This window comes from Durio zibethinus, chromosome 4, assembly GCF_047325235.1.
Source record: "Durio zibethinus cultivar Kanyao isolate XHJ-2024 chromosome 4, ASM4732523v1, whole genome shotgun sequence".
NCBI classification, from domain to species: Eukaryota; Viridiplantae; Streptophyta; class Magnoliopsida; order Malvales; family Malvaceae; genus Durio; species Durio zibethinus.
In genome coordinates, this window is record NC_143165.1 from 33,781,553 (window position 1) to 33,809,345 (window position 27,793).

At 30.7% G+C, this 27,793-nt stretch overlaps 3 protein-coding genes and 1 pseudogene across 8 annotated transcripts; all 4 read left to right on the top strand.

Annotated features, from left to right (window-relative positions):
* The first annotated feature begins 1,626 nt into the window (after nt 1–1,626).
* Nucleotides 1,627–4,661, top strand: LOC111287409 (uncharacterized). Of its 4 annotated transcripts, XM_089759990.1 has the most exons (6): nt 1,662–1,851; nt 1,959–2,058; nt 2,176–2,270; nt 2,582–2,619; nt 3,045–3,121; nt 4,118–4,375. In XM_089759990.1, the coding sequence occupies exons 3-6, from the start codon at nt 2,235–2,237 to the stop codon at nt 4,189–4,191; spliced, it is 225 nt and encodes a 74-aa protein (XP_089616116.1). In that variant the 5' UTR covers nt 1,662–1,851; nt 1,959–2,058; nt 2,176–2,234; the 3' UTR covers nt 4,192–4,375. The 4 variants fall into 4 exon arrangements, with proteins under 4 accessions (XP_022733685.1, XP_089616115.1, XP_022733686.1 ...); XM_022877950.2 differs by lacking the exon at nt 2,582–2,619 and having other exon boundaries at nt 1,627–1,851; nt 4,118–4,661; XM_089759989.1 differs by lacking the exon at nt 2,582–2,619 and having other exon boundaries at nt 1,627–1,851; nt 3,045–3,115.
* An 883-nt stretch (nt 4,662–5,544) lies between these two features.
* Nucleotides 5,545–8,449, top strand: TOM20-2 (translocase outer membrane 20-2). Of its 2 annotated transcripts, none has more exons than XM_022879416.2 (6): nt 5,545–5,778; nt 6,038–6,116; nt 6,212–6,381; nt 6,473–6,520; nt 7,093–7,179; nt 8,070–8,449. In XM_022879416.2, exons 1-6 carry the CDS (start codon nt 5,680–5,682, stop codon nt 8,196–8,198), a joined length of 612 nt encoding a protein of 203 aa, XP_022735151.2. In that variant the 5' UTR covers nt 5,545–5,679; the 3' UTR covers nt 8,199–8,449. The 2 variants fall into 2 exon arrangements, with proteins under 2 accessions (XP_022735151.2, XP_022735150.2); XM_022879415.2 differs by having other exon boundaries at nt 8,064–8,391.
* Nucleotides 8,450–12,283: 3,834 nt separating this feature from the next.
* Nucleotides 12,284–17,303, top strand: LOC111287253 (uncharacterized; annotated as a pseudogene). The gene is made up of 8 exons (XR_016341893.1): nt 12,284–12,423; nt 12,921–12,997; nt 13,691–13,841; nt 14,734–14,873; nt 15,105–15,241; nt 15,470–15,554; nt 15,681–16,076; nt 16,610–17,303. The product of XR_016341893.1 is annotated as an uncharacterized LOC111287253 (transcript).
* A 2,694-nt stretch (nt 17,304–19,997) lies between these two features.
* Nucleotides 19,998–27,153, top strand: LOC111289022 (meiosis-specific protein ASY1-like). The gene is made up of 24 exons (XM_089760270.1): nt 19,998–20,042; nt 20,147–20,361; nt 20,924–20,942; nt 22,132–22,188; nt 22,850–22,946; nt 23,043–23,111; nt 23,215–23,307; nt 23,402–23,528; nt 23,641–23,710; nt 23,809–23,850; nt 24,123–24,251; nt 24,337–24,450; nt 24,576–24,618; nt 24,729–24,770; nt 24,953–25,077; nt 25,232–25,244; nt 25,378–25,454; nt 25,543–25,638; nt 25,962–26,112; nt 26,209–26,285; nt 26,369–26,426; nt 26,513–26,679; nt 26,776–26,904; nt 27,015–27,153. Exons 1-24 carry the CDS (start codon nt 19,998–20,000, stop codon nt 27,066–27,068), a joined length of 2,109 nt encoding a protein of 702 aa, XP_089616396.1. The 3' UTR covers nt 27,069–27,153.
* The last annotated feature ends 640 nt before the right edge of the window (nt 27,154–27,793 follow it).

Sequence of the window (27,793 nt, forward strand, 5' to 3'; positions counted from 1 at the left end):
CGTCAAAATCCACCAGCCATTCCCTATGCCTTTGAGTGCCATCCAAATCAAAGACCTTTACAACAATAGGGCTTGAGATTGTCATCAATGAATCACCTGTATATAGGTCCAGACCCACCTTCACCGAAAAAATTACTCTTTGAGAACTTGTGTGTTATCACTTCTAGCTCATTAAAGGTAAAGATATGAAGGCTTATAAGAGAATTTGAACGATTGCCCAGTGAAAGTGAAAAGTTAGGGTGGCTAATAATAGAGAATGATAGCCTTTGGTTAGGACTTTGTTTGGTAGCATGAACTTTAGGACCTGAAGATGGGTACTTAGGTTTGATATAGTTAGGGAGGATATTTTTCCATGACATACTTTTTGAGGGCCATTTTTTTATTAAATGTTTTTATGTTAGGCTTCCAATTCACACTAAAAGGTGGTTTAAATAAGAATGCCTAAATTAAATACCCTTACGAATGCCTAAATTAAATACACTTATGAATATTGTGGGGATACAGATCGAGAACAACAATGAAAGGGGGCAAGGTGCTATAGCTATTTGTTAGTATTGATCTTTTCAATTCTGATTTGTTTGTCAAACACTATCACATTATACTTTTATTTTTGTTGCAAACTTGTGAAAAACAGTATGTTCTTTGTGAAGTTGCATTTAAATACTGAATTTTATAAACCAAAAGTCTAGATTAAGCTTTTTGCATTATAGTTTACGAACCATAGGTTAACTAATGATAGAAACTCATGTTAAGGCAATTGACAAGATACTGTTTATATTTTTTTGCTCTGATTATAAGGCAACTAACAAGATAAAATCCATGTTGATGCTAATGTTAAAAATTTAAAGTTATTGATCATTGTAATAATATTACAATCTTTTTCTTACATGGGTGCTTTTACCGTTATTCTTATTGTTAATTATAATTTTTTTATTTTGTAATTATCCTTTTGTGTATGTTTATTGAAAAACAATATGAGCTCAATGTTTATTTGAAAACATAATATTGTAAAGGCAGCATATGTATTGTTGTTGGTTTATTGTAACTTATTTGTGAACTTATTTAATATCTTTCAATTAGGATTTTAATTTTTAAGTTTCATTATGTCTTATATTTGTGTGTTGCATTTGAATCATTTAATGAGACTTTTATTTGCTTAAATTTAGTTGTGTGTAAGTTTTTATTATTATTATTGTTGTTATTGTTATTATTGTTGCTATTATTATTGTTATTATCTTGAAAACATAATATTTATTAGGTTTGATAAAAATTAGTTGTAAAAGATCTCGAGCTCGAGCATAAATAATCGATTTTTTTTAGTATAAAAATCAAACTTTTTTTTATATATTAATCCAACTTGATCGAGCGAGTTCGAGTAGCTCGATTTCGATAACGAATCGAACTCGAACTAAAAAAATAAAATTCGATCGAGTTCGAACTAAGTATCGAATAACGAGTTTAGAGTCAAGCTCGAGCTTAAGTTTATCATTATATCTACTTGACTCAATTACACCCCTAAGCGCTACCTCTGCTATTAAACTTAAATAATTTTAAATCTTAATTTTCCGTTAGAAGCAATTTAAAAAAAGAAAAAAGAAAAAAAAAAAAGGGAGAATAAAAAAATCTGGGGTTTTCTCGTCGTTAGGAGTCCGTATCCATATGTGGTTCAAAACCTAGGGAAGGAGAATAGAGTTGTAAATTGTAATTGTGCTTATCTCGGTAACTCAACTCAGGCAGCTCTACCTGTTCCGGAGCGAGCGTAAGTGGGGCAACGCATTTTCCTCGTCGTCCCAATCCCAAACTTGTAATTCCCAGCTAGGAAATGTCTCACTCTCACAAATTGGTCATCAAGTAATAATTAATCGCCCAATTCTTTTTTTTTTTTTATCAAGTTTTTAGCTACATCCACAATGCATACTTATATTTTAACTAGTTATTTGTTTTGTAATTGGAAAAAGGAGGTCTTCAGTCAGTCGTCCCCCAACACCAACACCAACACCAGATGCGAACAAGGATCATCAAGATCAAAAGCCCTCTCTTCAAGAAATCAACACCAAGGTTTTTATTTTTTTTCATTGGCTGGAATTTCTACATATTATTTCTGTATTTGATGCTGCGTTATTTTGCATTTAAAAAAATTTTATAAAATAAAATTCACAAAAATCTACTATGTAGTTCATTGAGAGCGGAGAAAAAGAGCGGCTGAAGGAGCTTTTGAGGGAAAGGCTTATAGAATGCGGTTGGAGAGACGAGATGAAAGCTCTTTGCAGGTTTTCCCTCTTTTGCTTTTCGATAATCTCTTTTTTTTTTTTTTTTTAATTTCTTACATTGGTTATTTATTCTAGGCTTTTGAAGAATGAATGCGTTTTTGCATGTTTCCGTTTTTAAAATGGGTTTTTTTTTTTTTTTTTGTGTGTGCAAAAATCTGTTAACTTATCTGGTTATCTCTGTTGTTCTTTGATATGAACAAATAAATCCAGAAATCAATGAAGATCTATAACTAAGTAGGTTTTTAGTTTGCTTGTTAATTTTGTCATAGACGCTAAAACATCTGCTAATGAGGTGTTCTTTGATATTTTAGTTCTGCATTCGAATGTCCAACTCCAATGGTGTTCTAAGGTATCATCTCAAATTGCTTGTTTGGTATGCTGGCTAGGCATATATAGTATTTTCTTCTTGCCAGACATTTATGAATGACATAAGATTTCTGTATATCTAAGTCTAAGAATTGATGCAAAGTGCACTTGTAATGTGTTGCTTTCAACTTTGATATCAAGTATCATTCTTTAATGGATTCTATGAGGTTATATCACTCACTATCTCAGGCACAAAATTAGGTGTAATTATAGCTTTTTTTTTTGGCCCTTTTGATAATGGATAACAAGCTCCTTTGTTTTGTATGACAGGTGCTTCAATATGCTAGTCTTGGCTTTTGTTTTGCTTCTTACATTGATTGTTTCCATTCCACTATTTGTGTTTCTCCATACCTAGTCTTTCAAACTCCTAAAATAACATGCTTTTTTATATCTATAATTTGGTCCAAGGGCATTTACAAGGAAGAAAGGAAGGAACAATGTTACAGTGGATGACCTAGTGCATGTAATCACCCCAAAAGGTAGAGGTGGGTCTATCTTTCTCCTTCTTCTCTATTCAATCCCCCACTCACACACACACACACACACACACACAAAAGAATACCTTAAAAACTTTGAGAGAGAGAGAGAGAGAGGGAGGGATTGAAGGAATGTGCTACTTCTAATCCTGTATTCATAGCAGTTTGGTGTGAAAGGATGCTTGAGTATTTGATTATTATTTGAGAACTTGCTTCCTTATTATCTACATGTTTTTTCTTTTGGGTTTGGTGCTTAATTTTGCAATTAAAATGAATGTATTTGTTTTCCACTGTCTAAAGGAGTGCATTGCAAGTTGCAACAACGTTTGCAAATTGAGCTTAAGCATTCAATTTTGATTGTGTTAAAATCAATACTGTTGAAAATGGAGAGTGAGACAGCTTAGAGTGGAAGAAACTCACTGCAAAGATGCATTTGATCAGGCATTCAAGTTTAATTGTAATTCAATCAGGAGAAGAAAGTACAAGAAAATACGATGACTCTAATGCTTTTCCAATTTATTTATGATAGTAGTAGGTTTGTTTGGAAAGCTGTGACAGATCACTGCCTTCAAGTTGTTTGTCTTTTTGATTACTTGTTATGCTTATTATTCTTTGAGGTTCACTTATATACTACCATTCTGGTTCTTTGAATATGATTTAGACATTATTTATTGACCTACAGAAATAATTTAATAGGAACCCATTTGTTCATGTTCACCGTAACCTATGTATTGAAGCTACCAATTCACTGCAATGGGCTGTCACCTACCCTTTTTGTTTTTGTATGATCCAAAAAGAATGTTATTAACTATTTATTTTAGGATGGCTAATTGTTTGTTACCAGTTGCTAGTTACTAGTTAGTGTCTTCATATACACCATATCTGCAATGTACCAACAAAAAAAAAAAAAAATATGCACCATATCTGCCATACATTTTATTTTCTTGCTTGCTTTGGAATTTTTTGACTTAAGGTTTACTCCTATCATCACTCGTGTCTGTGCAGCATCTGTTCCTGATTCTGTGAAGGCCGAACTGTTACATAAGATTAGAACTTTTCTTGCATCAAATGCTGCTTGATATCATTCAAGTAGTCTACTAAGAAACTTGCCATTGTGGGTTTCCATTTTAAGTGCTGTTAGTCTGCTTTTGTCATATGAACGCTTTCATGAAGGATTATAATCACATTGTTTCTTCGGACTCGTTTGTTGTTTTCTGGGTGACAAGTTGAAGCAACGGATAGAAGCTGTTTTCATTGTTAAGTAAGTTGTGCAACTCAAATTGGCCACATAATGTTAGGACTCTTGAGTTGTATTAGTATTAGTATTATAGTTATTCAAGACACTGGATATTTACAAAGTACAACCCATCCTTCGATGAATTAATTGTAGTAGTAAATAGAGAAAATAAATGTTAATTGTATTCGTGTGTCTTAGAGGTGCAAACAACCCAAGCGCACAGCACGGTTTAGCCCATCATGAATTGTGCCAGCATGGTTTATGTTGCTATGGTAATGGTGTTTTCATTTGATATATTTATTGATTTTTTAAGTGGTAAGAGCTCATGATATTTTTAGTTGGTATGATTGTATACTTTTATAATCAAAAGAATGTGGCAATTTAACAAACGGTTAAGCGAAAAAATAATTAATCAAATATTAAATTTCATAAACTAATGATTAATTTAAAAAATAACCCAAAATTAAATAACTATCTTTATATTTTACAAAAAAAAAAAAAAAAGTGAAGAGTTGAGCTGGTTGTAAGAGTTGTTTTTTAATAAGGTTGTAATTGAATAGAATATAAATAAATATATGTTTATAGTTTGTTTATTTTTAAAAGTGTTCGGATTTGATTTGTGTTCGGTATAAAAGCATTTTGTTTGTTTGAATTCAGTTTGTTTAAATGATGAAATGTTTACGTTTGATTTAATTAAATTAAATGAATTTATTTATAAATATTAAATGAATATATTTACAAACATATATAAATAAATATATTTATGAATAATAAGTAAATCATAACAAATAAATTTAAACAAATTGAACCCTAAATGAATATAAATTAATCAAAATAAATATAATTAAATTGTAAAATAAGATAAAAGTAAAAGGTAAAAATATAATTGTATTAATATTATTATAAATGAATAAATTTTAAACTAATATATTCATAAATATAAATAAATTAAATAAATTTTTATTTATATTTAATTTATCTAATAAATAAATATAAAATATTATTTAAAATTATTTATTAAAATAAATAAATAAATATAAACAAACAAAAATTAAATATATTATAAGTTCTACTCATTTGCACGTCTTCCTCTTATAGGTGTTCAATGTGCAAATTCCAAACTTAAAGCTAGGCTTCGCCGTCCGCGACGTTAAAAAAAAAGAGAGAGAAAAGTGAGGAGGCGAAAGGAAAGTACCGCCAAATTTCAAGGGCCATCCGGTCTTTTTATCCAACTTCGCTTTGCTATTCTGTTCCGTTCTCTACTTCTCTTACCCACTAAAAAACCCTAGCGGCTGCACTCGTAGTTAGAAACTTGAAAAAAAAGGCAAAAATGGAGTTTTCTCAAGCCGATTTCGATCGCCTATTACTCGCCGAACACACGCGAAAAGCCTCTGAACTTAACTACGCGAAGGACCCTCTTGACGCCGAGGTTTTTTTCTTTATTTTTTTTCAAATTTCCTTTCCTTTTCCATGTAAAGCATTGCAAATACGTACTCAACTTTAGTCCCATACGTTTATCTTTTTTCTTGTTTATTGCTTTATTTTTTCTTTTTAAATATTTTCATTCTATTCTCTGTTCATTAATTTTTATACTAATGAAATTTTAGTTATCTGGTTCTTAAATTCTTGTCTTATTCTTTTGTTTTACTTCGAATTTCATCTTTATCTTTTCAAAATAATTGTTGCAGAATTTAACGAAATGGGGAGGAGCGTTACTGGAACTAGCTCAATTTCAGACCGTTTCAGATGCAAAGAAGATGATAACTGGTATTCTATCTTTTTCTTGAATTTGTTCCGATGTTTTTTTTTTTCTCTTTTTGTTTATTATTATTTTGCTAATGCAATGAATATTGATCCTATAGATTCAATTTCGAAATTGGATGAGGCTTTGATGATAAATCCCTCCAAGCACGAAACTTTGTGGTGCATGGGAAATGCGTACTCCACTTCTGCATTTATGACTACGGATCATGATGAGGCTAAGGTTTCTTTTGATAAGGCTGCTCAGTTTTTTCAAAGAGCAGTAGATGCGGTAACTTCTTTTTCTCTCTGTATATTTTGAAATTCCGAATCTGAAGGTTTTGGAGGCTAATTCTGGGGATTTTTTTGTAAAATCTTCGTAGGATCCGGACAATGAGCTATATCAGAAGTCTTTAGAAGTTGCAGCTAAGGTATATACATATATACTTGATTTTTCTTGTTTTGCTGTAACTTGAGAATTTTTCCTTCATGGATAAAGATGTATGCTTCAGTTTGAATAAACCTCAGAAATATAAAACTTCAGTTTATATATGTTTTTTAGCCGCATTGTTTACCGTGTTCATTATTTTGGTATAAACTTTGATGATGTGATAATCTGGACTTTAGATTACAGAGAAGAAGCAGGTTGCTTCATCAATGATAAGGTTATGGCTAGTGTATATCTGGTTTTCTAGCAGCCTGTGCTTGATAAGTTTAGTCAGATTGGTGTTTTCCTTTTGTTTTACTTACATATATATTGGCTTGAATTTCTATAAGTCCCTTTTTGCATCGAATGGCCGTCTTTATTTTCTTGGAAAAAAGGAAGAAATATTATCAAAATGAGTGCGGGTTGAGTAGTGGGGTCCTGGTGATACCACAAGCTTGGACTTTATGCAGACAGCTATTCATGATACTATATTCTGTGAATTGGCTAAGTTTTTACAGGGGGTATCTTGTTTATCTGATGACTGATATTTGTTGATGATTTTATTTGTTTTCTTAGGCCCCAGAGTTACATATGGAGTTCCAAAAGGCTGCAGCTGATCAACAGGCTATGGCTGGGGCACCTTCTGCTTCGTCAACTGCAAATGTGAGATTTCTTCTTGTTATATTCATCTTTGATTCCCAGTGTGCGACTGCATCCAATTCATACATGAAATGGACATATTCTGCCTTGTGGCTGATGCATGAGGCATGGTTGCCTCTTCATTATAGGTCCATCTCTATAATAGGATATCATTTATCTCTGTTCTGAACTGTTAAATTTCCTGAAAATTTTTCTTGTTATAGGCTGCATACAACTAGAGTCTCTTGTTTTCTCTCTGAAACCTTTCCTTTCTTTGCACAAACAATCCTCTGGTTTAGGGTTTCTTTCTTCTCTTTATTGTAATGGAAGGTTAAAGGCTTGGCTCGCATAGGGCTGTTTTAGGGACTGACAATATTTTCCTGCGAAGATAAACCATCTCTTTATTGAAGTAGATGTTAATTAAGATTTTGATGATGGCTTTTGTGAGGTTTAGGTAATGAAATAGAGCTGCTTAGCAGGCCTGATTCTAGTTTTTGGAATCATAATTGTCAAAGAAAAAACATTTTCTAGGCTTCATTCCCAGTTTTTTTATACATCCTTACTATAAATTGATTGATTTGTTAAATGACTGAAAACGTTAAAATAAACATAATTTATGCTATAATGTATTAGGTCTTGAGCTTTGTTTTGCTTACATTTCTTAACCAAGTGGACTGAATTTGAACTGAATCTGAGTATTTCAAAAGTTCAACTCTAACCGCCCCCTGCTTCCATCTCTCACCCTAAGGTGAACCATGTAACAGTGTCCGGAGTCCTGACATTAGCCAATAGCCGTTAATAGGAGAAGCCTTCAATGCATCATAGATTCGTAATTGATGGCTATGTTGTCTATGAACTTATGCATACATGAAGTTAATAGAATATTCTTGCTGATTTCTTTCTTTTAGTTTCAGGCTGCCAAAAAGAAGAAGAAGAACAGTGATTTAAAGTATGACATATTTGGATGGATAATCCTTGCTGTTGGAATTGTTGCATGGGTGGGAATGGCGAAATCCCATATTCCTCCACCTCCTCCAAGATAAAAAGTCTTGCTTTACTAGTACTTGAGGTAACCATTCTGGTTACTTTGGTGGAAGGTTCATACCTTTTTCATTAGAAAGTTCACCCTGGTTCGCTTTAGAAAATTGGAGCAAGTGGCTTGCTGTCATATTTTGATTTTGATTCTAGTACATTTTCTTTTCCCTTAATGTTATTACAATTTGATTAGGATGGCTATCTCGGATATTGATTATGAATTAATTATTTAATAGATATAATAAGTATTTTGTTTTGACTTTGGCCTTTCCTTGTTTGCCTTTATCTTTTGTTAGTTTTGCATGTTTCTTTTCTTGACTTTTGATGATTTTAGTTATGGAGGGGTCTGTTGCTGCACGACACGATGCAAATATCTTTTGTAGCATTTTCTATTAAGAGAAATTGTTTTCCACCAGATGTTACTGCCAATAATGATGAATAATTGTATAAAAAGCTGACCCGGTTAGAATAATCATATTACTTTTAACTTTTGAAGAGTCATTTAGTACTAGGTGAATTGGTGCGAGGCAATTGGTTTTTTTTTTAATAACAAAGTTATTTTTAATGGAATTTTTGCTTTTGATAAATGGGCAAAACATAATATGCGAAACCACGGCATAATACTCTAAGCCACGACTTGAGGTTGTAAACGAATTGAATACGAATGAATGATTGTATGTATGTTTGTGTTTGTTCATTTATTTTTAAAAGTGTTCGTGTTTGGTTCATGTTTATTAAAAAAATTATTATATTTGTTCATGTTTATTTGTTTAAATAATAAGTTGTTTATATACTGTTTGTATTTGTTCAATTAAATTAAATAAGCTCGTTTTCACAAATATAAATAAATAAACACATTCATAAATAATAAATAAATTTAACAAGAGATCTTAAATGAACATAAATAAATTTAAACAAATATAAACGAACTTTAAAATATAATTAAGGTAAATGATGATAATGTAATTTAAAATTGTTTGTTAAATTTAAGAAATGAATATAAACGAATAAAAATTAAACATGTCTATGAATGGTTCACTAAAAGTTCTGTTCGCTTTTATCCTTAATCACGACTTGGAATTTCATAGACAAATAGGTCAGTCACAATAAAAAGATTTAAATTATTTAAGGTTCATTTGGATAGGTGTTGATATTGATTTCGATGATATTAAAATTAATAATAAAAATAAGTGTTTTGATGTAAATGTAACGGTAACAGTGAGATAAATAGTCATAAAAATAAATTTGATTATTATAATGATAAGATTAAAATCAATAATAGAAAGATATGTTTTGATGCAAATACATCAATAACGGTAAGATAAATTAAGGTTCATTTGGATAGGTGTTGACATTGATTTCGATGATATTAAAATCAATAATAAAAATAAGTGATTTGATGTAAATGTAACGGTAACAGTGAGATAAATAGTCATAGAGGTAAATTTGATTATTATAATGGTAAGATTAAAATCAATAATATAAAGATATGTTTTGATGCAAATACATAACGGTAAGATAAATTATAAAAAAAAATAATTAAGTATATTAAATTAAAAATTATATGTAACAAAATTTCAAATTATTTAATATTTATAAAATTAATAAAATATTAAAAATATCTAAAATTATTTTTATATCAAAAAATAATTTATTAATAAATAATAAAAAATAATATATTAAATAATATTTTTATTATATAAAATTAAGTAAATTAAAAAAATTAATAAAATATTGAAAAGAATCCCCAGGTTATATTTTTTATACTTGGCAATAATTAATTGATTTAAAATTTATTTTTCACTTAATAAAAAAAAAAAGCTACAAGAAATAATTAAAAATGTTGTATTATCACAGAATTTGTTTTTTTATTTTTTATGCAAGAAGAAAAATCAGAAGAGAAAACCAAAGAAGATTGAAATAGAAAACTAACCCATTTATTTAATCATGTAAAAAAAATATTTTGTTAATAAATTTTACCTTTTTTCGAAGTTAAATTTCCAATGTTAGTGACAAAATAACGTAGATCTCTTTGGCAATCTTTAATATTTAGCGGTTTCAATTTGAATGAAATGCTGTTTATGATGATTTTTTCTTAGGAAAAAGAAAAATGAAAGATAAAAGAACATTTGTTTTTAAGCAAATAAAAAATCAAACAATTGAATTCTGGGGATAAGGAAACTTTTTTCTTGAAAAGGTTGCAAGGAGTGACCATTGAATTTAAAAAAAAAAATAAATAAATAAATAACATAAGCAAATGCAATATATTATGATTGAATTTTTTATAATAAATAAATAAATCAAGAATAAAGAAAAAAAGTTGGATGGGTTTTTTTTCCCATTAATGTTAATGGTGTAATTATTAGCGGCCGAGTGGAGAATAAATAAGAAGAAGAAGAACTTGGGTGGCTTTTTTTTTCAATTAATTGCATGGGTATAGTTATGAGTTGCAGAAAGAGTATCATTTTTCGAAAAACAATGGCAGGTTAATAAATGCAAAAAATAAATAAAGAAAATGAAAGACATAAGGTTTCAAATAATAGATTAAAAATTTATAAGTAGTTGATTCAATCGGTTAAATTCGTTTTTCTTGACAAATAAATTTTAAGTTTAAATTTTATCGGTGATCATTTATTAAAATCATCTCGAATACATAATCTGTAGTCACCTGTTTTAAATTATCAGATACGACACATTTTATCTTGACCTGAAGGATTAAGTAAACGTATTTATTTTCAAAATTTTCTTACCAAAAAAAAAATAATAATAGACTGAAAATTGATACATGGTATCATGGTAGAAAATTCTAAGTTCAAATAGATTATTGTTAGATATCAAAAGCCTTATTTATGTTTAAACTTTTGCCATGTGTCAACAAAGTAAATAATTTATATTATAAAAATTAATTTACCTGTTAATAAATATATTTATTAATTTAATTATATTTTATTATAAAATAAATTAAATATTACTAATATTTTATAAATTATTATCATTAAACAATATTAAAATTATTAATTTGAGTAATTATTATAATATACATGCTAACTTTCATACTCTTAAATAAAATAATATTTAATTTTTATTAATATCAAATACAATTGTTTTTAATTTTTAAAAATTAATAATTGTTAATCAAATAAATTAATTTTGCAAGTGATAAAATTGCTTTAGTAATAAAATCATTTTAGTGATTACATTTTCATGATAATCTTACCAAAAATGTTAAAAACTACATTAAGATAAAGTTTGATATCATTTTCAAAATCACGGTAATCTAATAATCATAGTAATAAGATCACCAAAGTAATTTAATTATAAGTGATCTTAAATTATTTTGTTTGATACAATATTATAAATAACTGTATTATGTATTATTATGTGAAAAATAAGCTATATAATACAAAATATAAAAAATAATCTTGCAAAAAAGTAAAACATTTAATACTTATTGAATCAATAAGTTATAAATTAGTTAAATGTTATTTTGTAAAAAACTAAACAGTATAAATCAATTTTGATAAAAATAATTTTTTAAAAAATTATTTGATAAATTCATTATATTTTTCCTAATCAATATAAATCTATAATATAAATTTTTTAGAATAAGCGATTAAAGAAATCAATTTTTAAAGCTTTAGTGACCAGTTTCTTGAGGTAATGTTAAATATATTTTTTGTGAGAGTAAATTAATTAAAAATAATATTAAAAATTACTTTTCAGTAGCAATAAAACATTTTCATCTTTTAAGTTAAAAATCAAATCACTCCCTATTATCCTACTAATTAAGATCATGACCATATAAGATTTTTAAATTGTTACAAAATAAAATGATATAATTATTGAATATAAATTATTATAATTTTTTAAAAAATCACCTCATACCAAACATTTTTTAAAAATTATTTTCTAAAAATTATTTTAAAAGTATTGTATAGATATAAATAACTTAAGCAACCTCGACGAAGTCGGGTTCAACCGGACCACAGGCTTCATCTGGCTGAAACAGCACAAGACTTTCAAGTTTTGGTTCAAGGACCTTGGAGTCTCCTCGTTTGGTCCCGATATTACGGCGTTTATTGAGGATCGTAGGATGCGGAAGTTGACAGGTGTCAAAAGCGAGGAGATGATGATCTGGATTACTCTTTCTGATATTTCCGTGGATCATAATAATCCTACCAAAATCACTTTTACTACTCCCATGGGACTGTCAAAGAGTTTTCCGGTGACAGCGTTCGAAGAGGAGGCCTAAGAGATGAAATGACTTTTCTTCATTGATGAGTAAATTATTGAAAATAATATATCATGGTAGAGATTTTAAATTTCATCAACGGAGTTAAAGGATTATCACATGATAATACCTTAACTCCGTTTAAGGAAGTTTAAAAACGTCACCCTGATATATATAGAATAATAATCAAATAATGTAACGATTATTCGTGGATTTATATTGTTTGTTTGGAGTTTAATAAAATTAATAGAATAAAGGGTAATGCTTAAGCTTTGAAGCATCGGCTATATCGTGGTCTGTGGACATTTGTTGCTCACCACGATATTTTCGGATTAATAAATTTTATGTTACCTGAATTTGAATTTACACGATATGTTCAATTACGATCTTATAATGCAATTGCATTATTTAATTTAATTGTTATTTTTGTTTCTGTATTCTTGATTTATTTAGCATGTCAATCTGATTAATTTTTTACGCCTAATTTTTGATGAAAAAGCAATCGTACTGGGAGTGCGCTTTCTTCCGAGCTAGCTGTTAGTACAGAATCTGCAGAGTCCTGGATTCGGGCCTGGCGTAATATACGGCATACAAATTTGTTCGGCACATTTTCAATCTCTGACAGGTCATCTTTTGTTGATACCGTGCAGACAGCGATGCTAACTTTAATTTTTTTTAATTTAAAAAAGATTCGTCTCACGAGCCACTGCAATAATTTAACGAAAAGCATATACCTAAGCAACCCAATGTAAAGTTATTTCTTTCCATGACCCTTCATCTTTTTCAAAGATAGATGTTTGACCGAGATGTTTTTTAAAAATATTTTTTATTACCAGAAGTTTGATTCAAATATACAATTATCCAAAGTAAAAAAAAAAGAAGGAATTTATAAAAGAAAATAAATTGGAAACGGAAAGCAAATTAAAAAATCTCTCCCCAAGGCAAATTAGAGAAGGAAACCGCTCTTGAACGGCGTCGTTTTAAGCTTAGTAAGGCTGAAGCAAGCACAGAGAACCTTAAGTCCTACTCTCCCAAATATAGCAATTAAAGGCACTCGCCTTACAATACGGCCGGGTTTTCCATGTAAGCCAAATGCAGCGAGTAACCTCTTTTCATTATCAATCGCGAGTAGGTGGTTTTCTGATAAGCACTATATTTTCTAAAATTATTTTCAATGTTTTAAGATCGAACATCTTTTTCAAGCAAAAATCCTCTTCTTTTTTCCCTCTCTTCTCCCGTCTTTGGAGGGAAAGGAAAACTCCTAAAAAGAAAACCCCCAAAAACAAAGCTCTCTCCTACTCGTAACAAATTTTAGGGTTTTAGTTTACTCAAATTTGCTTCTATTTTTCTCTTCAATTCTTTTATTTGAACTTGCTTGTTCTTCATTTCTTGATCTTGCCTGGTTCGACTCTGTTCTCAAGTAAGTAATTAAGGTCACCTTTAGCTTAAGCTTGTAGCTTTAGTTATTGGTTGCAACTTAGTTTCGATGTACATTCTTTCTCTCTTGGGTTTAAATTTTTTGTCATGCTTACTCTATTTAACTTAACTGAAATGCTCTATTTTTGGCATTGGTTCGTGATTCTTGTTCGAGAATCGATAGGTTTTAGTTGATTTGATGCATTTATCATGGTTTTTTTTTTTTCAAAAAATTTGGATGTTTAATGTTCTGTTTGAGGGAGCTGCTGTTAGTTCGGGTTTTAGTATTTTGTCCTCATTCGGTGATTTAAATAGAATGGTTTGCTCTAATTTTCTTCATCCAAATCGGAAATGTTCTTGCTGGAGCATGTCCTAATTTGGTTTGCTCTATTAGATGTAGACTCTTTCATATTAGTAATTTGCTGTTCTTTCGGGTACACTGTATTTACCATGTTGAAGTTGGCTTGCATGTTCTAGGGAAATTTGAATCCTTAGGGGGCTGTAGTGTGTAAAAGTTAAGATCCCAGAATGAGAGCTGCATTTTATACACTTAAATTTGGTGGAGGGTTCTGAGTATGATCTAGTTTTTAGCGTACGAAGATAATTTTAAATGAGAAAAAGCCACTTGTTTTGGGTAATGTAAGTTAGAAATTTTGAATGAGCTTCCTTATTTATGCTAAGAGTTTTCCATGACAATTTTTTTTTTTTTAAAGTTACTTAGAAAAAGTTAAAGCTGAAGGTTTTACATAGTTGTTATTATAATTGTTTCACTCCACGCTCCACATTAGACATCCAGAACATAGTATATTGGGAGTTTAATTTCATTTAAAAACCTTTTAGTGTATTTTAAATGCTATGAAGTTTGAATCATAACCCTGGAAATTTTAATTATTTAGAATTTCTGGAAGAAATGCTTCTGGAGAACATGCCAGTCCCAAAGCTTCAAGACCACGGAAGAAAAAATCTGAAAAGGTACAAGGTCCAGAGAAGAAAGTATCGGAGCTAATTACATCTTCTGTTAGGAAGCAGAAACTTGGTATGTTGCTAAATTTGTCTCCTAAGTTTGTATTCTGGTTAAAAGGGTGTTCCTTTTTTTTTTTGGTCAAAAGGAAAACATTGCAGTGATAATGGTTTATTTATTGTTCTTAATTTTGGCACCATTAAAAAATTTCAATAGGTTTAATGTACTCTGGTTTCCAATTCTAAGTCTGTTCTTGACTGTCAAATTTGCTGTGTAATTAAATTATGAAATTTATGGAACTTTCAGCCGGAACATTCCCAAAGAAAAATGAATAGCCTGTTGGGCCTACAAATTTAAATGCTAGATGTGGCTTGCTGCGAGATGAAACTTCTGATGCTTGTTTGGGATTTGATTCAGCTAATGGTTCTCATGTAGATCATAAGGTAATATGTCTAGCGCTATTTTATTTTATGCATCTTCTTTGATGTTGCTGAGGGAGAGGAGTGATTGACTATGATTCTTTTTCATATTTTTACTTAAAATATGCTTTTGCTTGGTGCAATTAGTTAGGAAGGTGAGAATTCCTAAGAAAAAGAAAGAACAGAAAAAAAAAGAAAAAGATAACCATCTATGCGGTTAAGATTTTGCTTATTTTCTTAATTATATTGCAGGGCAGGGATCACCATCTGACAGGTACTATATTTTCTCCACGCTTTCACATTCATAAGATTTGTGGAGGTGAGATTGAAGGTGGAGGTACGTTATATTTAGCATTATACCTGTAGTGTGCTTTTGCTTTCTCTTAAGTGATCTTAATGCATATATCCTATTTAGTTGACTTTATCAAATTCTTTTTGAGGGAACACTCAAAAATCCATCAAGACAGGGGAATAGATGAGTCACAGATTGATATGCTGGATGCTCATGTTACTGGAGATGCTCTTAGGTCTACTTCTGGAGAGGAGATGCTTGGTGTAGACACAAATGCTGTGATTTGTAATGCAGATTCAGGAGCTGTCTTTTCATCTGAAGTTTCACCCATATACCTTGCCATGAAAAACTCAAAATTAGAATGTGCTGATGAGCATAGCAAAGAATCTATGTCAGCTGATGTCTGTGTGGAGGATAAATACTATGAGGAATTTGATGACTTTGATCCTTATTTATTTATAAAGAACTTACCAGAGTTGTCATCTGTTGTCCCTACTTTTCGGCCTATGCTTCTGCCTAAGCAGACCCGGAGTTGCCCGCCCACCACTCTTGTCTTGGACTTGGATGGTAGGAATACTATTAGATGATTACTTGGAAGAATTTTTATGCTTACAGTTGTGATTTTGGCAGCATTTATCAAACATGAATTCTGACTCTTTAAGTCTTACCTTCATGCAACAAGTTTTGGATTGATATTTAAATCTCCTCTCAAGCTCCTAGACTTGAATTAGTTTAAATGCTAATTATAGTGTAGTACTTTCTGCAGCTTATTCTCCTTAGGTTTTTTCTGCTTTCTCCAATCAAAGAAATCTTTTGGGGTTCTTTTTAGAGTTGTCCAGTCAATTTCGTGGCAGCTTATATCTTGCAATAATAATTCATCAGAATCTGAATTCCAAAATGAATATTATGTTACTTGATTAGTGGCATAGCATGTTATAATTCTGTGTGGTTGTTGGAATGTTATCTTTCAAGTGTCATTCCTATTCCTTAACATTTACGAGGCTTGTCTGTTTTTAACATTTGTATATTAGCATTGAATTTTCTTTCTATAATTGGTGATGAGTATCCTCGGGTATTGATTCAATTGCATTGTGTGCCAGAAACTTTGGTGCATTCCTTGCTAGAACCTTGCAAAGATGCAGATTTCACATTCCCTGTAAAATTTAATCTCCAGGAATACACTGTTTATGTTAGATGCCGTCCTCACCTAAGAGATTTCATGGACAGAGTTTCCAGTCTTTTTTAGATTATTATATTTACAGCTAGTCAAAATATTTATGCAGAGCAACTTCTAAATGTGCTTGATCCAAAGAGGAGAGTTTTTCGCCATCGTGTTTTCCGAGAATCATGTATTTTTGTGGATGGCAATTACCTTAAAGATTTGTCAGTCCTTGGCCGTGATCTGGCATGTGTTGTCATTATTGATAACTCTCCGCAGGTAATTTCAGAGTTCCTTTCTTACATGGACTTTGTTCTAGTGCTTCTGCTACGCACTGGAAAAAATAAAGGACTGAAACAAGGGTGGAAACCTTACTTTCAAATACACCAATGCACACTCAGCATGAATGTCACAGAATTAGCATTAAGAAAATGATGTTTACAGTGGTTCTCCTCTCCAGGCTTAACACATAAGACAGACGCAGACACATGAATATATCTTCTTGTTGGTTACTTTAATTGTGTGGTTGATTATACTTTGGCATAAAATTTGATGAAATCTATTGTTGTAATGATTTATTGTTTGGGGGGACTCATTCCTTAGATTTAATAAAAATTTTTCAAAGTTGTTATTAATCTTTTATAGAATGTGAGTGATTATTCAAAATATTATCTTTTAGTAAAAATTTTAAAATTAATTAAGAATTATTAAAAAAAGTTTAGGTTTGTGAAATTAAGGTTAGATATGAGAATATGATTACGACTGAGGATTTATGTCACTCATTTGAAGAATGATATCAATTAAACATGTATAATTTTTTAATTTTGATAATATGATTTTTTTTATTTAAAATTAATTTCTTGAAATTTATTTAAAAATATATTTTTTGTAAAATTATTATTATTATTATTATTATTATTATTCTATAAATTTTCAAACGTTTTGATGGAATTTATAGAGAATTATTATTTAGAAAATATTTTGAAAAAATTGATCATTTATAAAATTTTTGAAATTTCATCATAAGATATTTTATTTATTTGTTTTAAAAAAAATTAGGAACATCTCAATTTTTTGATAAGTTTTCAAAATTTATTAAATAAATTTTACAATTATCTCGATTTTTTAGTGAAATCTTACAAAATTTGAGCAAATTTTAGGATTATCTTAATTTTTTTGACAATATCTTAAATTAAATCATTTTTTTATATACTTAAAGGAATTTATTAATTAATTTTATTATGATTATTTTTAAAATTTTTTTAGTATTTATTAATTATTTATATTTTTTTATAAAAATATAAATTTAGATTATTTCGACTCACTAGTGAAATTTAAATATTAATATTCAGTTTAAAGAAAATCAAAAATTTTCAATTTTTATATTTTTTAAAAAAATTTAAAATTTAAAATATTATTATTTTATTTTTTATTATTTTTATTATTGTTTTATATTGTTTAAACCAATCTTTATTTTAGTAAAAATAATTTTGGATTATCCCAATTTCATGGTGAAATCCAAAAAATTATTTTTAATTGTAATAATTAAAGAAAATTAAACTCTTTTAACTTTCTCTAAAGATTGCATTTAAAATATTCATTTAAACAATTTTTTTTTTTTAATTTTATTATAAAATTTAGATTATCTCAAATCACCAGATAAATCTAAATATTTATAACTTGCTCGTATTAAAGAAAAACGAAATATCCAAAATATCAATTATTATTATTTTTTCTTTTTATTTTTATTATTGCTTTACATTGTTTAAATCAACATTTATTCTAGTAAAAATAATTTTGGACTATTCAAACTCTTTAGTGAAATCCGAAAAAATTATTTTTACTTGTAATAATTAAAGAAAATTAAACTCTTTTAACTTTATTTAAAAATTACATTTAGAAGATTCATCTAAACAATTTATTTTTATTTTATTATTATTTACTTAGCAAAAATATTTTTTTAAAAAAATTATCCCAACACTTTAGTGAAATTTTAATAATATTTTTGCTTATAATAAAATTTTATTTCCTTTAAGTAGTTGTTATTATAAAATTTTTTTATTTATATTTTTTAGGTCTTTATTTTATTTCAATTTTATTTTTATTCTATTTATTTATTTTTTTTAAAAAAATTATTATTAGTAATAATATAAAATAAAAATAATAATAATAACAATATCATAAAAAAATAACATAAAAATCAACATAAAAAAATTAAAATCAAAATCAAAATCAAAACGAAAAAAAAAAAGAAAAAAAAAGAAGAAAAACCCGCGAAACGGGTCGGGTCGATGTGCGGATCCTGCGCGGATCGAGTTTGGTCTGAATGCCAAAACGACATCGTTTTGGATGGCCTATAAAAGGCCTGTTTTAGTTTTTTTTTTTTAATTTTTTCTTTCCCCTCTCTCTCTACCCAGAGACCCTCTCTCGGAAATCCTAGAATCCTTTGTCGGCCGTCGTGATAACCCAGATTTCGGTCTGTCGTTATCTTAAAACGGTGGCCGAAAACTCCAACGGCACCGAAAATTCAAAGATCCCAGATTTCGGTGGCCGAAAAATTCAAACTTTTTCAAATTCCGGCGACCCAAAAAAATTTTCAAAAATTCTCAAAAATTTTCCCAATAATCCTTTTTGCTTTCTAAACACTTTTCAAGCCTAGATTTTTCAAAAAAATCTCAAACTCCCTAGATCGAAAATTTTATTCTCGAAAAAAAAATTATTTTTTTGTTTGCTGTTGTTTTTTTTATTGTGTTTTTTTTTTTTTGTTCTCTCTCTATTTTTGCAAAATTTAGCTCTATTTGCAGAGCTTTTGGAATTCAAGATCCCAAATCTTTTGGGATCATTTTGTGAAAAATTTGAAGGTATATCCGGTGACTTTTGGTCACCGAATTTTATGCTGTCAAGTTAGGTAATGTCAGAGAGAAATTTAGATCACTCCGTCAGCTTGATTTCCGCTGCCATAGTTGAAATCAAAGATCTTTTTTTTTAAACTTTTTCCCTTTTGTTTTAAATAATAATAATAATAATAATAATAATAATAATAATAATAATAATAAAAGAAGAAGAAGAAGAACAAAATTGGTGCCTACACCCATTGTTGCAATCTCTTTGTGGAACTCTTAGTCTGTCTTTTGGCAGACAGTTAATATTTTTCTTAAGGAGAGTTTAAAGTGAGTATAATTTAATCCTTCCTATGCTTGTCTATCTGATGGCATCTATACTACGGGGTTCTGGGGATCATGCCCAAGAACACTGAGAATTGAAGAGTGCGGAGTCTGATATTTTTCCTCCTGTCGGTGAATAACACTCTAAATATCATGATCAATGTAATGATCTTTCTTGATAATGGCACAAATTCTCATGCATTTGAAACTGTATGTAGCTTTGTCAAGTTCTTAAAGTTGGTGTACACTCTTTGAAGACATGATAAGCATTTTTACTGAAATTTAACCAATGTGCTTGTTGGTTTTCTTCTAAGGCATTTGGGTTCCAAGTAGACAATGGAATACCAATTGAGAGCTGGTTTGATGACCATACAGATCAAGAATTGCTTTTACTACTTCCATTTTTGGTGAGCTTGGTTGGATTTGAAGATGTCAGGCCAGTGATTGCAAGGAGATTCAATCTTAGGGAGAAAATAGCTGTGGCTGTGTATCCTCCTTTACATTTGAACAGGGGAGACCCCTTTGAAAGGTGAACTTCAGTGTGAACTGAACTGCAAGTGCAGGCTATATTGTTTGAATGGAACTGATATGTTCTGTACCATCCGCAGTTATTTCTAGGAATACCATTCTCTTTGTTGATTCCTGAGGGTCCGCATGATCAAAGATTTGGAATGAAAAGTGTGATTTCAAGTTTCCAACCAGAACAGGAGAAAAATAGATCAAAGTGCAGCCGTGCGTCTGGCAGGCGGAGAAGATTAACAACGTTGACAGTGTGCAAAACTACTTTGTAGGTAACTCTCATTCTCTGAATGATGTTAGCCTAGAAATTTATTTTTTTTTTGTAATAAAAAAAATAGAATTTATAGAATTATGTTATGGGTTGAAAAGTAATTAAAAATATCCCTTCTTTCACAACTTTCTTGGATTATTTTGTTACCAATCAAGAGCCTCTGTAAATTTTGGACTTGGAAATTACATTATTGTTATTTGCTAATTTCTTTAATGACTATTCTGAGAAAACAAATCAGCGCTTCCTTTTTCTTTTCAAATGCTTCTGTGAGTGCTTGACTGGGATCAACCTCTTCTGTCAGACCTGCTACTTTGCTCAAGGTGAGATGGAGATGAGTTCAAAATAACCTTCTCACCCCTGGCGTTGGGCTGTTCATAGGTGTTTGAATAATCTGTTAAGCACATTTTAAATGGAGATAAGCCAAAATAACCATAAACTCGAGGGTCTATTCTTGATGAGGCTTTATTTTTTAACGTTTAAGTTTGATTTGTAATTTATTCTAATTTTTGTGCTTGAGTTTGACATATAATTTAATTTCCTTGATTCTTTGCATGGTCAAGTTTGGATTATAATTTATTTTAATTTATCGAGTTTTGATTGTTAAGTTCGGTAAGATGTGAATATAAATATTACATTTTCATTATTTATTTACATAAATATATATTAACTATGTTATAAAATAAAATTTTGATTAAATTTGTGAATTTTTTTATAGTATTCAATTTGATTTATTATTTAAATAATTAAGCTTGAATTTAATTTAACAGTAAATAAATTATATTTAAGTAATTATCGAATCTAATTTGAACAGTATAATTTATTTATATTTCTAATAGTATTAATACATTCTTCGAAAACATTTTATGCTCCAATGGTATCAATACCATTATTTGAAAAACGTTTGAGAATTTTTGGGAGACTTGATCGTAAAATGCTTTTTGGTTTTTAAAATGGTGACAAAAGCTTCATGAGCGAGCTCACTTGTGAGTTGCAACTCTTCTGGAGCTGAACCAACGTGAATTTTTCATGTAACCGTTTCTCGTTTTTCTTGAGACGTCCGTTTGAAAAGTGGGTCCAATGCTGCAACACACAATGAGTGCTTAGTCGATGACATATGAGCCAGGTAGAAGCTACCACGTCAGTTCTCTAAGACCAAAACACCCTTAGTATTTATGTACAATGACAATTTCAACCCTCATTCATCGCACAACCTTGGTTAAATTCCATTTGCCGATCTATTATGAGTTAACGCCTCTTCAACTTCATTTCTCTCCCGCCATTCCTACAATTTTTTTTTTCTCTAATTTGATTCAAATTTCCAAGCCAAACGGTCTTTAGTTTTGTCTCCCAAATTCTCCTTCTGTCTCTTAGAATTCTACAACAATGGTGAGCTTTGAAATCCATTTGAATTCATTCATTTTCGGTTCATCTTCACGGTCTCTGGTTTTCTTTATATTCTCTGTTTTATAGTTCAGTCTTGTTTCAACTTTTATTGGCTTATCGTTTCAGGTTGTTGCACAACAAGTTAAAGAAGCAGAGATCACCCAGCAGGACTCGCTTCTTCTGGTAATCAATTTCAAATCATCCAGTTTTAGCTCAATTTTTTCTTGGCCTTTATTTGATTGCTCAATACAGCATCGAGTTTGCTTGTTCTCTGTTTTATACTAATTTGGTTAATTGTTTTCTGTTTTTACTTGTTCGTTTGGATTGTAGTTCTTTTTTTTTCCCCTTCAAAATTTAAATTTGCCGATCATAGTCTTTCTGATAAATGCAACATAGGCAGAAATCAAAATCTCCCTTCTCGTTTTCTCGCTGAAATTTAACCATTCTAAGAAACTCGTATCTTAAACGCTTTTATATGCACCTAATATACTTCAGATCTGAACATTTTGCGTTCGCTTTGTAACTTTGATGAAGTTTTTGCGCAAGGCTGACAATGATTGGTCATCTCTAGTCTGTTTTCCAATAATTTGTGACTTGAGCTGTACAATTAAGCTCGCCGTTTATGTTCTTTAAATTTTGTTTTCTTTTATTTCATCTCCAACTTCACGAGAAAATATCCTTTTGTTTTCTTTTTTTTTTTTCTAGTGAATTTTGCTGCAAAATGGATCAGATTTTCTTATTTTATTGTCAAATAGTTAGACCTAGGAGCTTTTGAAATTGAAGCTTTGATAATAAATATTTTTAAGTTGATCTCATTTTTCTTGATTGTTTTTTCTCTGAACAGACGAGGAACTTGCTTCGTATTGCTATATTCAATATTAGCTATGTCAGAGGCCTTTTTCCCGAAAAGTATTTCAACGATAAATCCATTCCTGCTTTAGGTTAGCTTTTCCTCTAAGATTTTCTCAAATTTCATTTTAAAATTTCCAAAATCCGTTTGGATAATTATTTTAAAAAATTGCGATAATTATCAACAGAGATGAAGATCAAGAAGCTAATGCCGTTGGATGCAGAGTCTCGTAGACTGATTGATTGGATGGAGAAAGGCAAGTTGTTTTCATCTGATTCTTCACTTTTTTTAAAAAAATTTCTTTTGTCATTGTTTTTGCCCCCTTGATTTTAATTATTTAATTTATCTTTTCTTCTCAGGTGTCTACGATGCATTACAGAAAAAATACCTGAAAACACTATTGTTCTGCATATGCGAATCAACAGATGGAGTAATGATTGAGGAATACTCATGTAAAGTTTTTGAGTCACCCTTTCCACAATCATTTTCAAAGCTTTAGTGTTTCAATTCTTTATTTAACAAATTGAATCTGCCTTCTCAATGCAGTTTCTTTTAGTTATTCCAATTCTGATAGCCAAGAGGTTTCGATGAATATTAATCGCACTGGAAACAAGAAACAAGGGGGAACATTCAAGTGCAACTCCGCCACTGAAGTTACTCCCAATCAAATGAGGTGATGTAAATACGATTCATTCAAAATAGTATAATTTTCTGTCTATTATTGTTTGGAATTTTGGAGATTGCCCTTTTTAAGTTGTAACTTCTGTGATATTGTTAAATTTCAGGAGTTCTGCTTGTAAAATGGTCCGTACTCTCGTTCAGTTGATGAGAACTCTGGATAGGATGCCTGAAGAGGTAAATTTTAGCAATTAAGCTTTTTAAATGTTATATTTTACTTTGAACCATATTTATTGTTGTTAATTGTGATAAATTTGTTCTATCTTCTGTTTCAGCGTACTATATTGATGAAACTCTTCTACTATGATGATGTGACGGTATACCTTTCTTATTTTCCTCCTGAAGGCTTGGTTTCCTGTTCCTGAACTTGGTGGCTAATTTTATTTAAAACTTTCCAATTGTTCAATAAGGGATGGTAAATTATTTACGAAATGCATTGGAACTCAGGGAACGTTGTTTTTGTCTATGTGGTCATTTTTCCTGTTTCATAGAACTGTTTTGGCAAAGTTTTTTAGATTCTTTTCTCTTCTCCAAATGAAAGTATTCAACTATAACAAAGACGGTAACGCATTAATTTCACCAAACACAGCCACTGGACTATGAGCCTCCATTCTTTAGAGGCTGCACGGAAGAGGAAGCTCATAACCCGTGGACCAAAAATCCTTTAAAGATGGAGGTTGGAAATGTCAACAGCAAGCACTTTGTGTTAGCTCTCAAGGTTAGGGTTCAAGGCTTTTTGGATGCTAGGATCAGATTGTGGTTCGTATATTAATCAAAGTTTTCATAACTGGTAACTTATACAGGTGAAAAGTGTACTTGATCCTTGTGGGAATGAAAATGATGACATTCGAGATGATGAAGAAAGCCTAGGTGCTGACTCTGTTCAAAAAGATGAATCTTCCGACTCTGATAGTGAGGTAAAATGACAGTATAATTTATGAACCATTGCCCTTGAAAGCATGTATAGCACTTGCATGTAACCAAATGATAAAATAAATTGAGTTGTGTTGAGGTGTTGTTAATTTTTTTCTCCTGATTTCAGGTTAATGAATCACAGGAAGACCCATTTATTGTGTTACCAGTAGGTAATTAAATTGTTTCAGAGATCCTACTAGTCATTCTATCCCCCTATCTTGTTCCTATAAGTTATTATTGGGAGAATTTGATCAACGAGTAAGAATGATTATTCTGCCAGATAAGCAACGACCAGAAGAAGATAGTAGCATGGATGATGAAGGTAACATTTTAAAATTATCAACAAGGAGTCAGACATTGTATCCCTTGAAATTGATAAGATGACGAAAAAGCCATTAATGGTTTTCTCGCTTTTCCTCCCACCTTACCTCTTACTCTTTAAGTTCTTCGATAATATCTGGGCTGGGTTCGTTTACAACAAATAATCTCTTACCCGTCGCATAGATGATACTCAAGATCCCATGGAAGATGAAAAACAATTGACAAGGGTGAAAGATTGGATCAATAATCATCATCTTGATACTGTTGAACTTACTGATGTTCTCTCAAATTTCCCAGATATCTCAGTGGTAAGGGTGCTATTTTATTCTCCTAAATTTATTTTTGACCGATGGGGCCAGAAATTAGTAGGGTAGTTTTGTTTTTTATATCCCGCAGTTTCTTTATCCGTTCTTATTTTCATAATATTTCAGACTTCAATCATACTATGTTGCACAAATACAGGTTTTGACTGAAGGTAAATGAAAGATTTGGTGGTCCATGTTAAAGTTTTAACAGAAAGGGAGTACACTACTGTGCTGGATTTCAACTTCTATAATTTTTCTATTTTTTGGCCGCTAATGTTTTTAATTTCTTTTGATTGATTTCAGAAATAGTGGACAAACTAGTAAAGAAAGGCGTTTTACAAAGCGCTGGAAAAGACAGCTACATCATAAACAATCAGAAGGTTATTTTCTTTTGGGCTTAATTTAAAATGTGTATCCTCGTTTCCTGCTTTCTATCACTCTCCTTGATCTGATGAACGAGAATGCCAGAAGTCTGAATATGAGTTAACAATTAAAGAAGAAATGGATGGTGAAGTCCAGATTGTTCAGGGATCTCCAAAGGTTGATGATCACATGTATTTGAAGGTAGTCGAGTTTGGTTCTGTTTATATTTTCTGACTGATCAATAAGAAGCTTAACTGTCTTTTGGCCAATTGTATGATCTGTTACAATCTGAAACATATTGTTTTGCACTGTTTTCGTATGCCTTTTTTCACATTTTATAACTACAACCAAATTGTTATTAGGATCCTTAGTTACGAATTGCACGGAGATTCTCAGTTACGAATTGCATAGCGTTGCCTAATTGTTGTCTTTTTAGCTTGCAAATATATCATAGCCCATAGCAATCTTGTGAGTTGTGACTATGACTCCTATGGCACATTCTGACTTCACTATTGTAACTTTAGGCTTTGTATCATGCTCTTCCAATGAAATATGTGTCGGTTGCAAAGCTTCAGAACAAGCTGGACGGACACGCAAATCAGACTGTTGTTCGAAGACTTATAAATAAGATGATTCGAGATGGTTTTCTTGCAGCTAAAGGCAACCGTAGGCTAGGTATGTGTTGCCACCTTAGTAAAGCATGTGCTCGACATGATTTTGCAGGATTAATCCTGGTAAATTTACTTTGTCGTCGATCCATTGTTAACACAGGTAAGCGTGTCATCCACTCCATTCTGACTGAGAAAAAGCTACTGGAAATCAAGAGAGCCTTAAACAATGATGCTATGGTGATGATTAATTTTGTTACTTGTCCTACAATGCATCTTCTGCATAATATTTAATTATTCTCCAACTCTTCCTAATGGAGCAGGATGTGGATGCCCATGAACCACATAACAAGACCAATCATCTGGAATTTCCTACAACTGGTACTCCATTGAACCTATTTCCTATTGTCAAGAGTTTAGCCGAGAATGTAAGTTTCGAACTAGGAACATATTTCTCTATTTATTAGGAAGCAACAACAGGGATACGTCTACTTGCGGTGTCCTCCGGTCCATTGGTTCAGATCTCACACGCATGAGGGGCCGATCTGACATAAACCAAAAAGGTGCAATCAGAAGTGAGCAGACTATCTCAAAGACGTGGGATAATGGAAACACCCCCATAAGCAGGACTGAGGTTAGTGCCAAAATTGGAATCATCATAGCAAGTTTTTAGTCTGATTTGACAGTATTGTGCAGAGCTAACTAAGATACTTCCCTTGGAATTGTCTAGCCAATAGCTTCAAGGGAGAGCTTTGTCCCAGGATGTGAGACCAACAGAGTAAATGGAAACTGCGATGAGGTAGACATCGTGGTGTGTAGTAGAACATCCCAAGACAAGCGAGCCAGGAAAGCAAGCACGGTATACCGCTTTAAATACCTTGTAGTTTACTGCCGCATGAAGCTCCAACAGCGGTTACTAGAATTCTATCCTCATATATTGGCACTTTTGCCCTTTTCATTCTTTGGCAGGTCAAGGAGCCTATCCTACAGTACACGAAGCGCCAGAAATCTCAAGCTGTTTGAAAGGAATGGGGAATGTAACGCCAATGGGTGAACCAAACTCAAGATTGGTTGGTGAATTTCCTTTTCAAGTAAATAATAGACAAGTTACCGCTCCCATTCTCTACCGATGACTCTGGTAACCAAAGTGCAAATATCAACTGCTTTATTTCAATTTTTATCTCCCAAAATGATGTATTAGTAAATGAGAATTTACCAATGCAGCCTTTCTAGTGCTATGTTTTGTGATTTGATAGATGGTAAATATTTTTTGCCCAAAGGTGAGATTTATATGCAAATGTAGCAGAGATTCATGTAAAGGAAGTCATTGGCATGGCCATGTCGTTCTCAATATAAAAAAGACTGAACAAGGGCAGTGGCTCATGAATTAAGAAATGACAATCTGTTGACTGTTTATTGTCGACAAGTGGCAAAAAAAGGATGGCAACCCATTTTATTTTCAAAACAACAGTTATCATTATCTTAGCTTGTAAACTTTTCAAAAGAAAAAAAATTTTGGGCAAAAGTTAGCATTGGATGGTACATTTAAAATTTTAATTTGAATGTAAATTATAGAGTTATTATTTTATTTATATTTATATCAAAATTATATTATTAATAAAAAAAATTATTTAAATAAATTATAAATATGTTATGTTAAAATTAGTCCTTTCTAATGTATTTAATTATATTAATTATATTTAATCATGTCAAGTTATTTTTTATTAATTTTTAAAAAAACATATAAA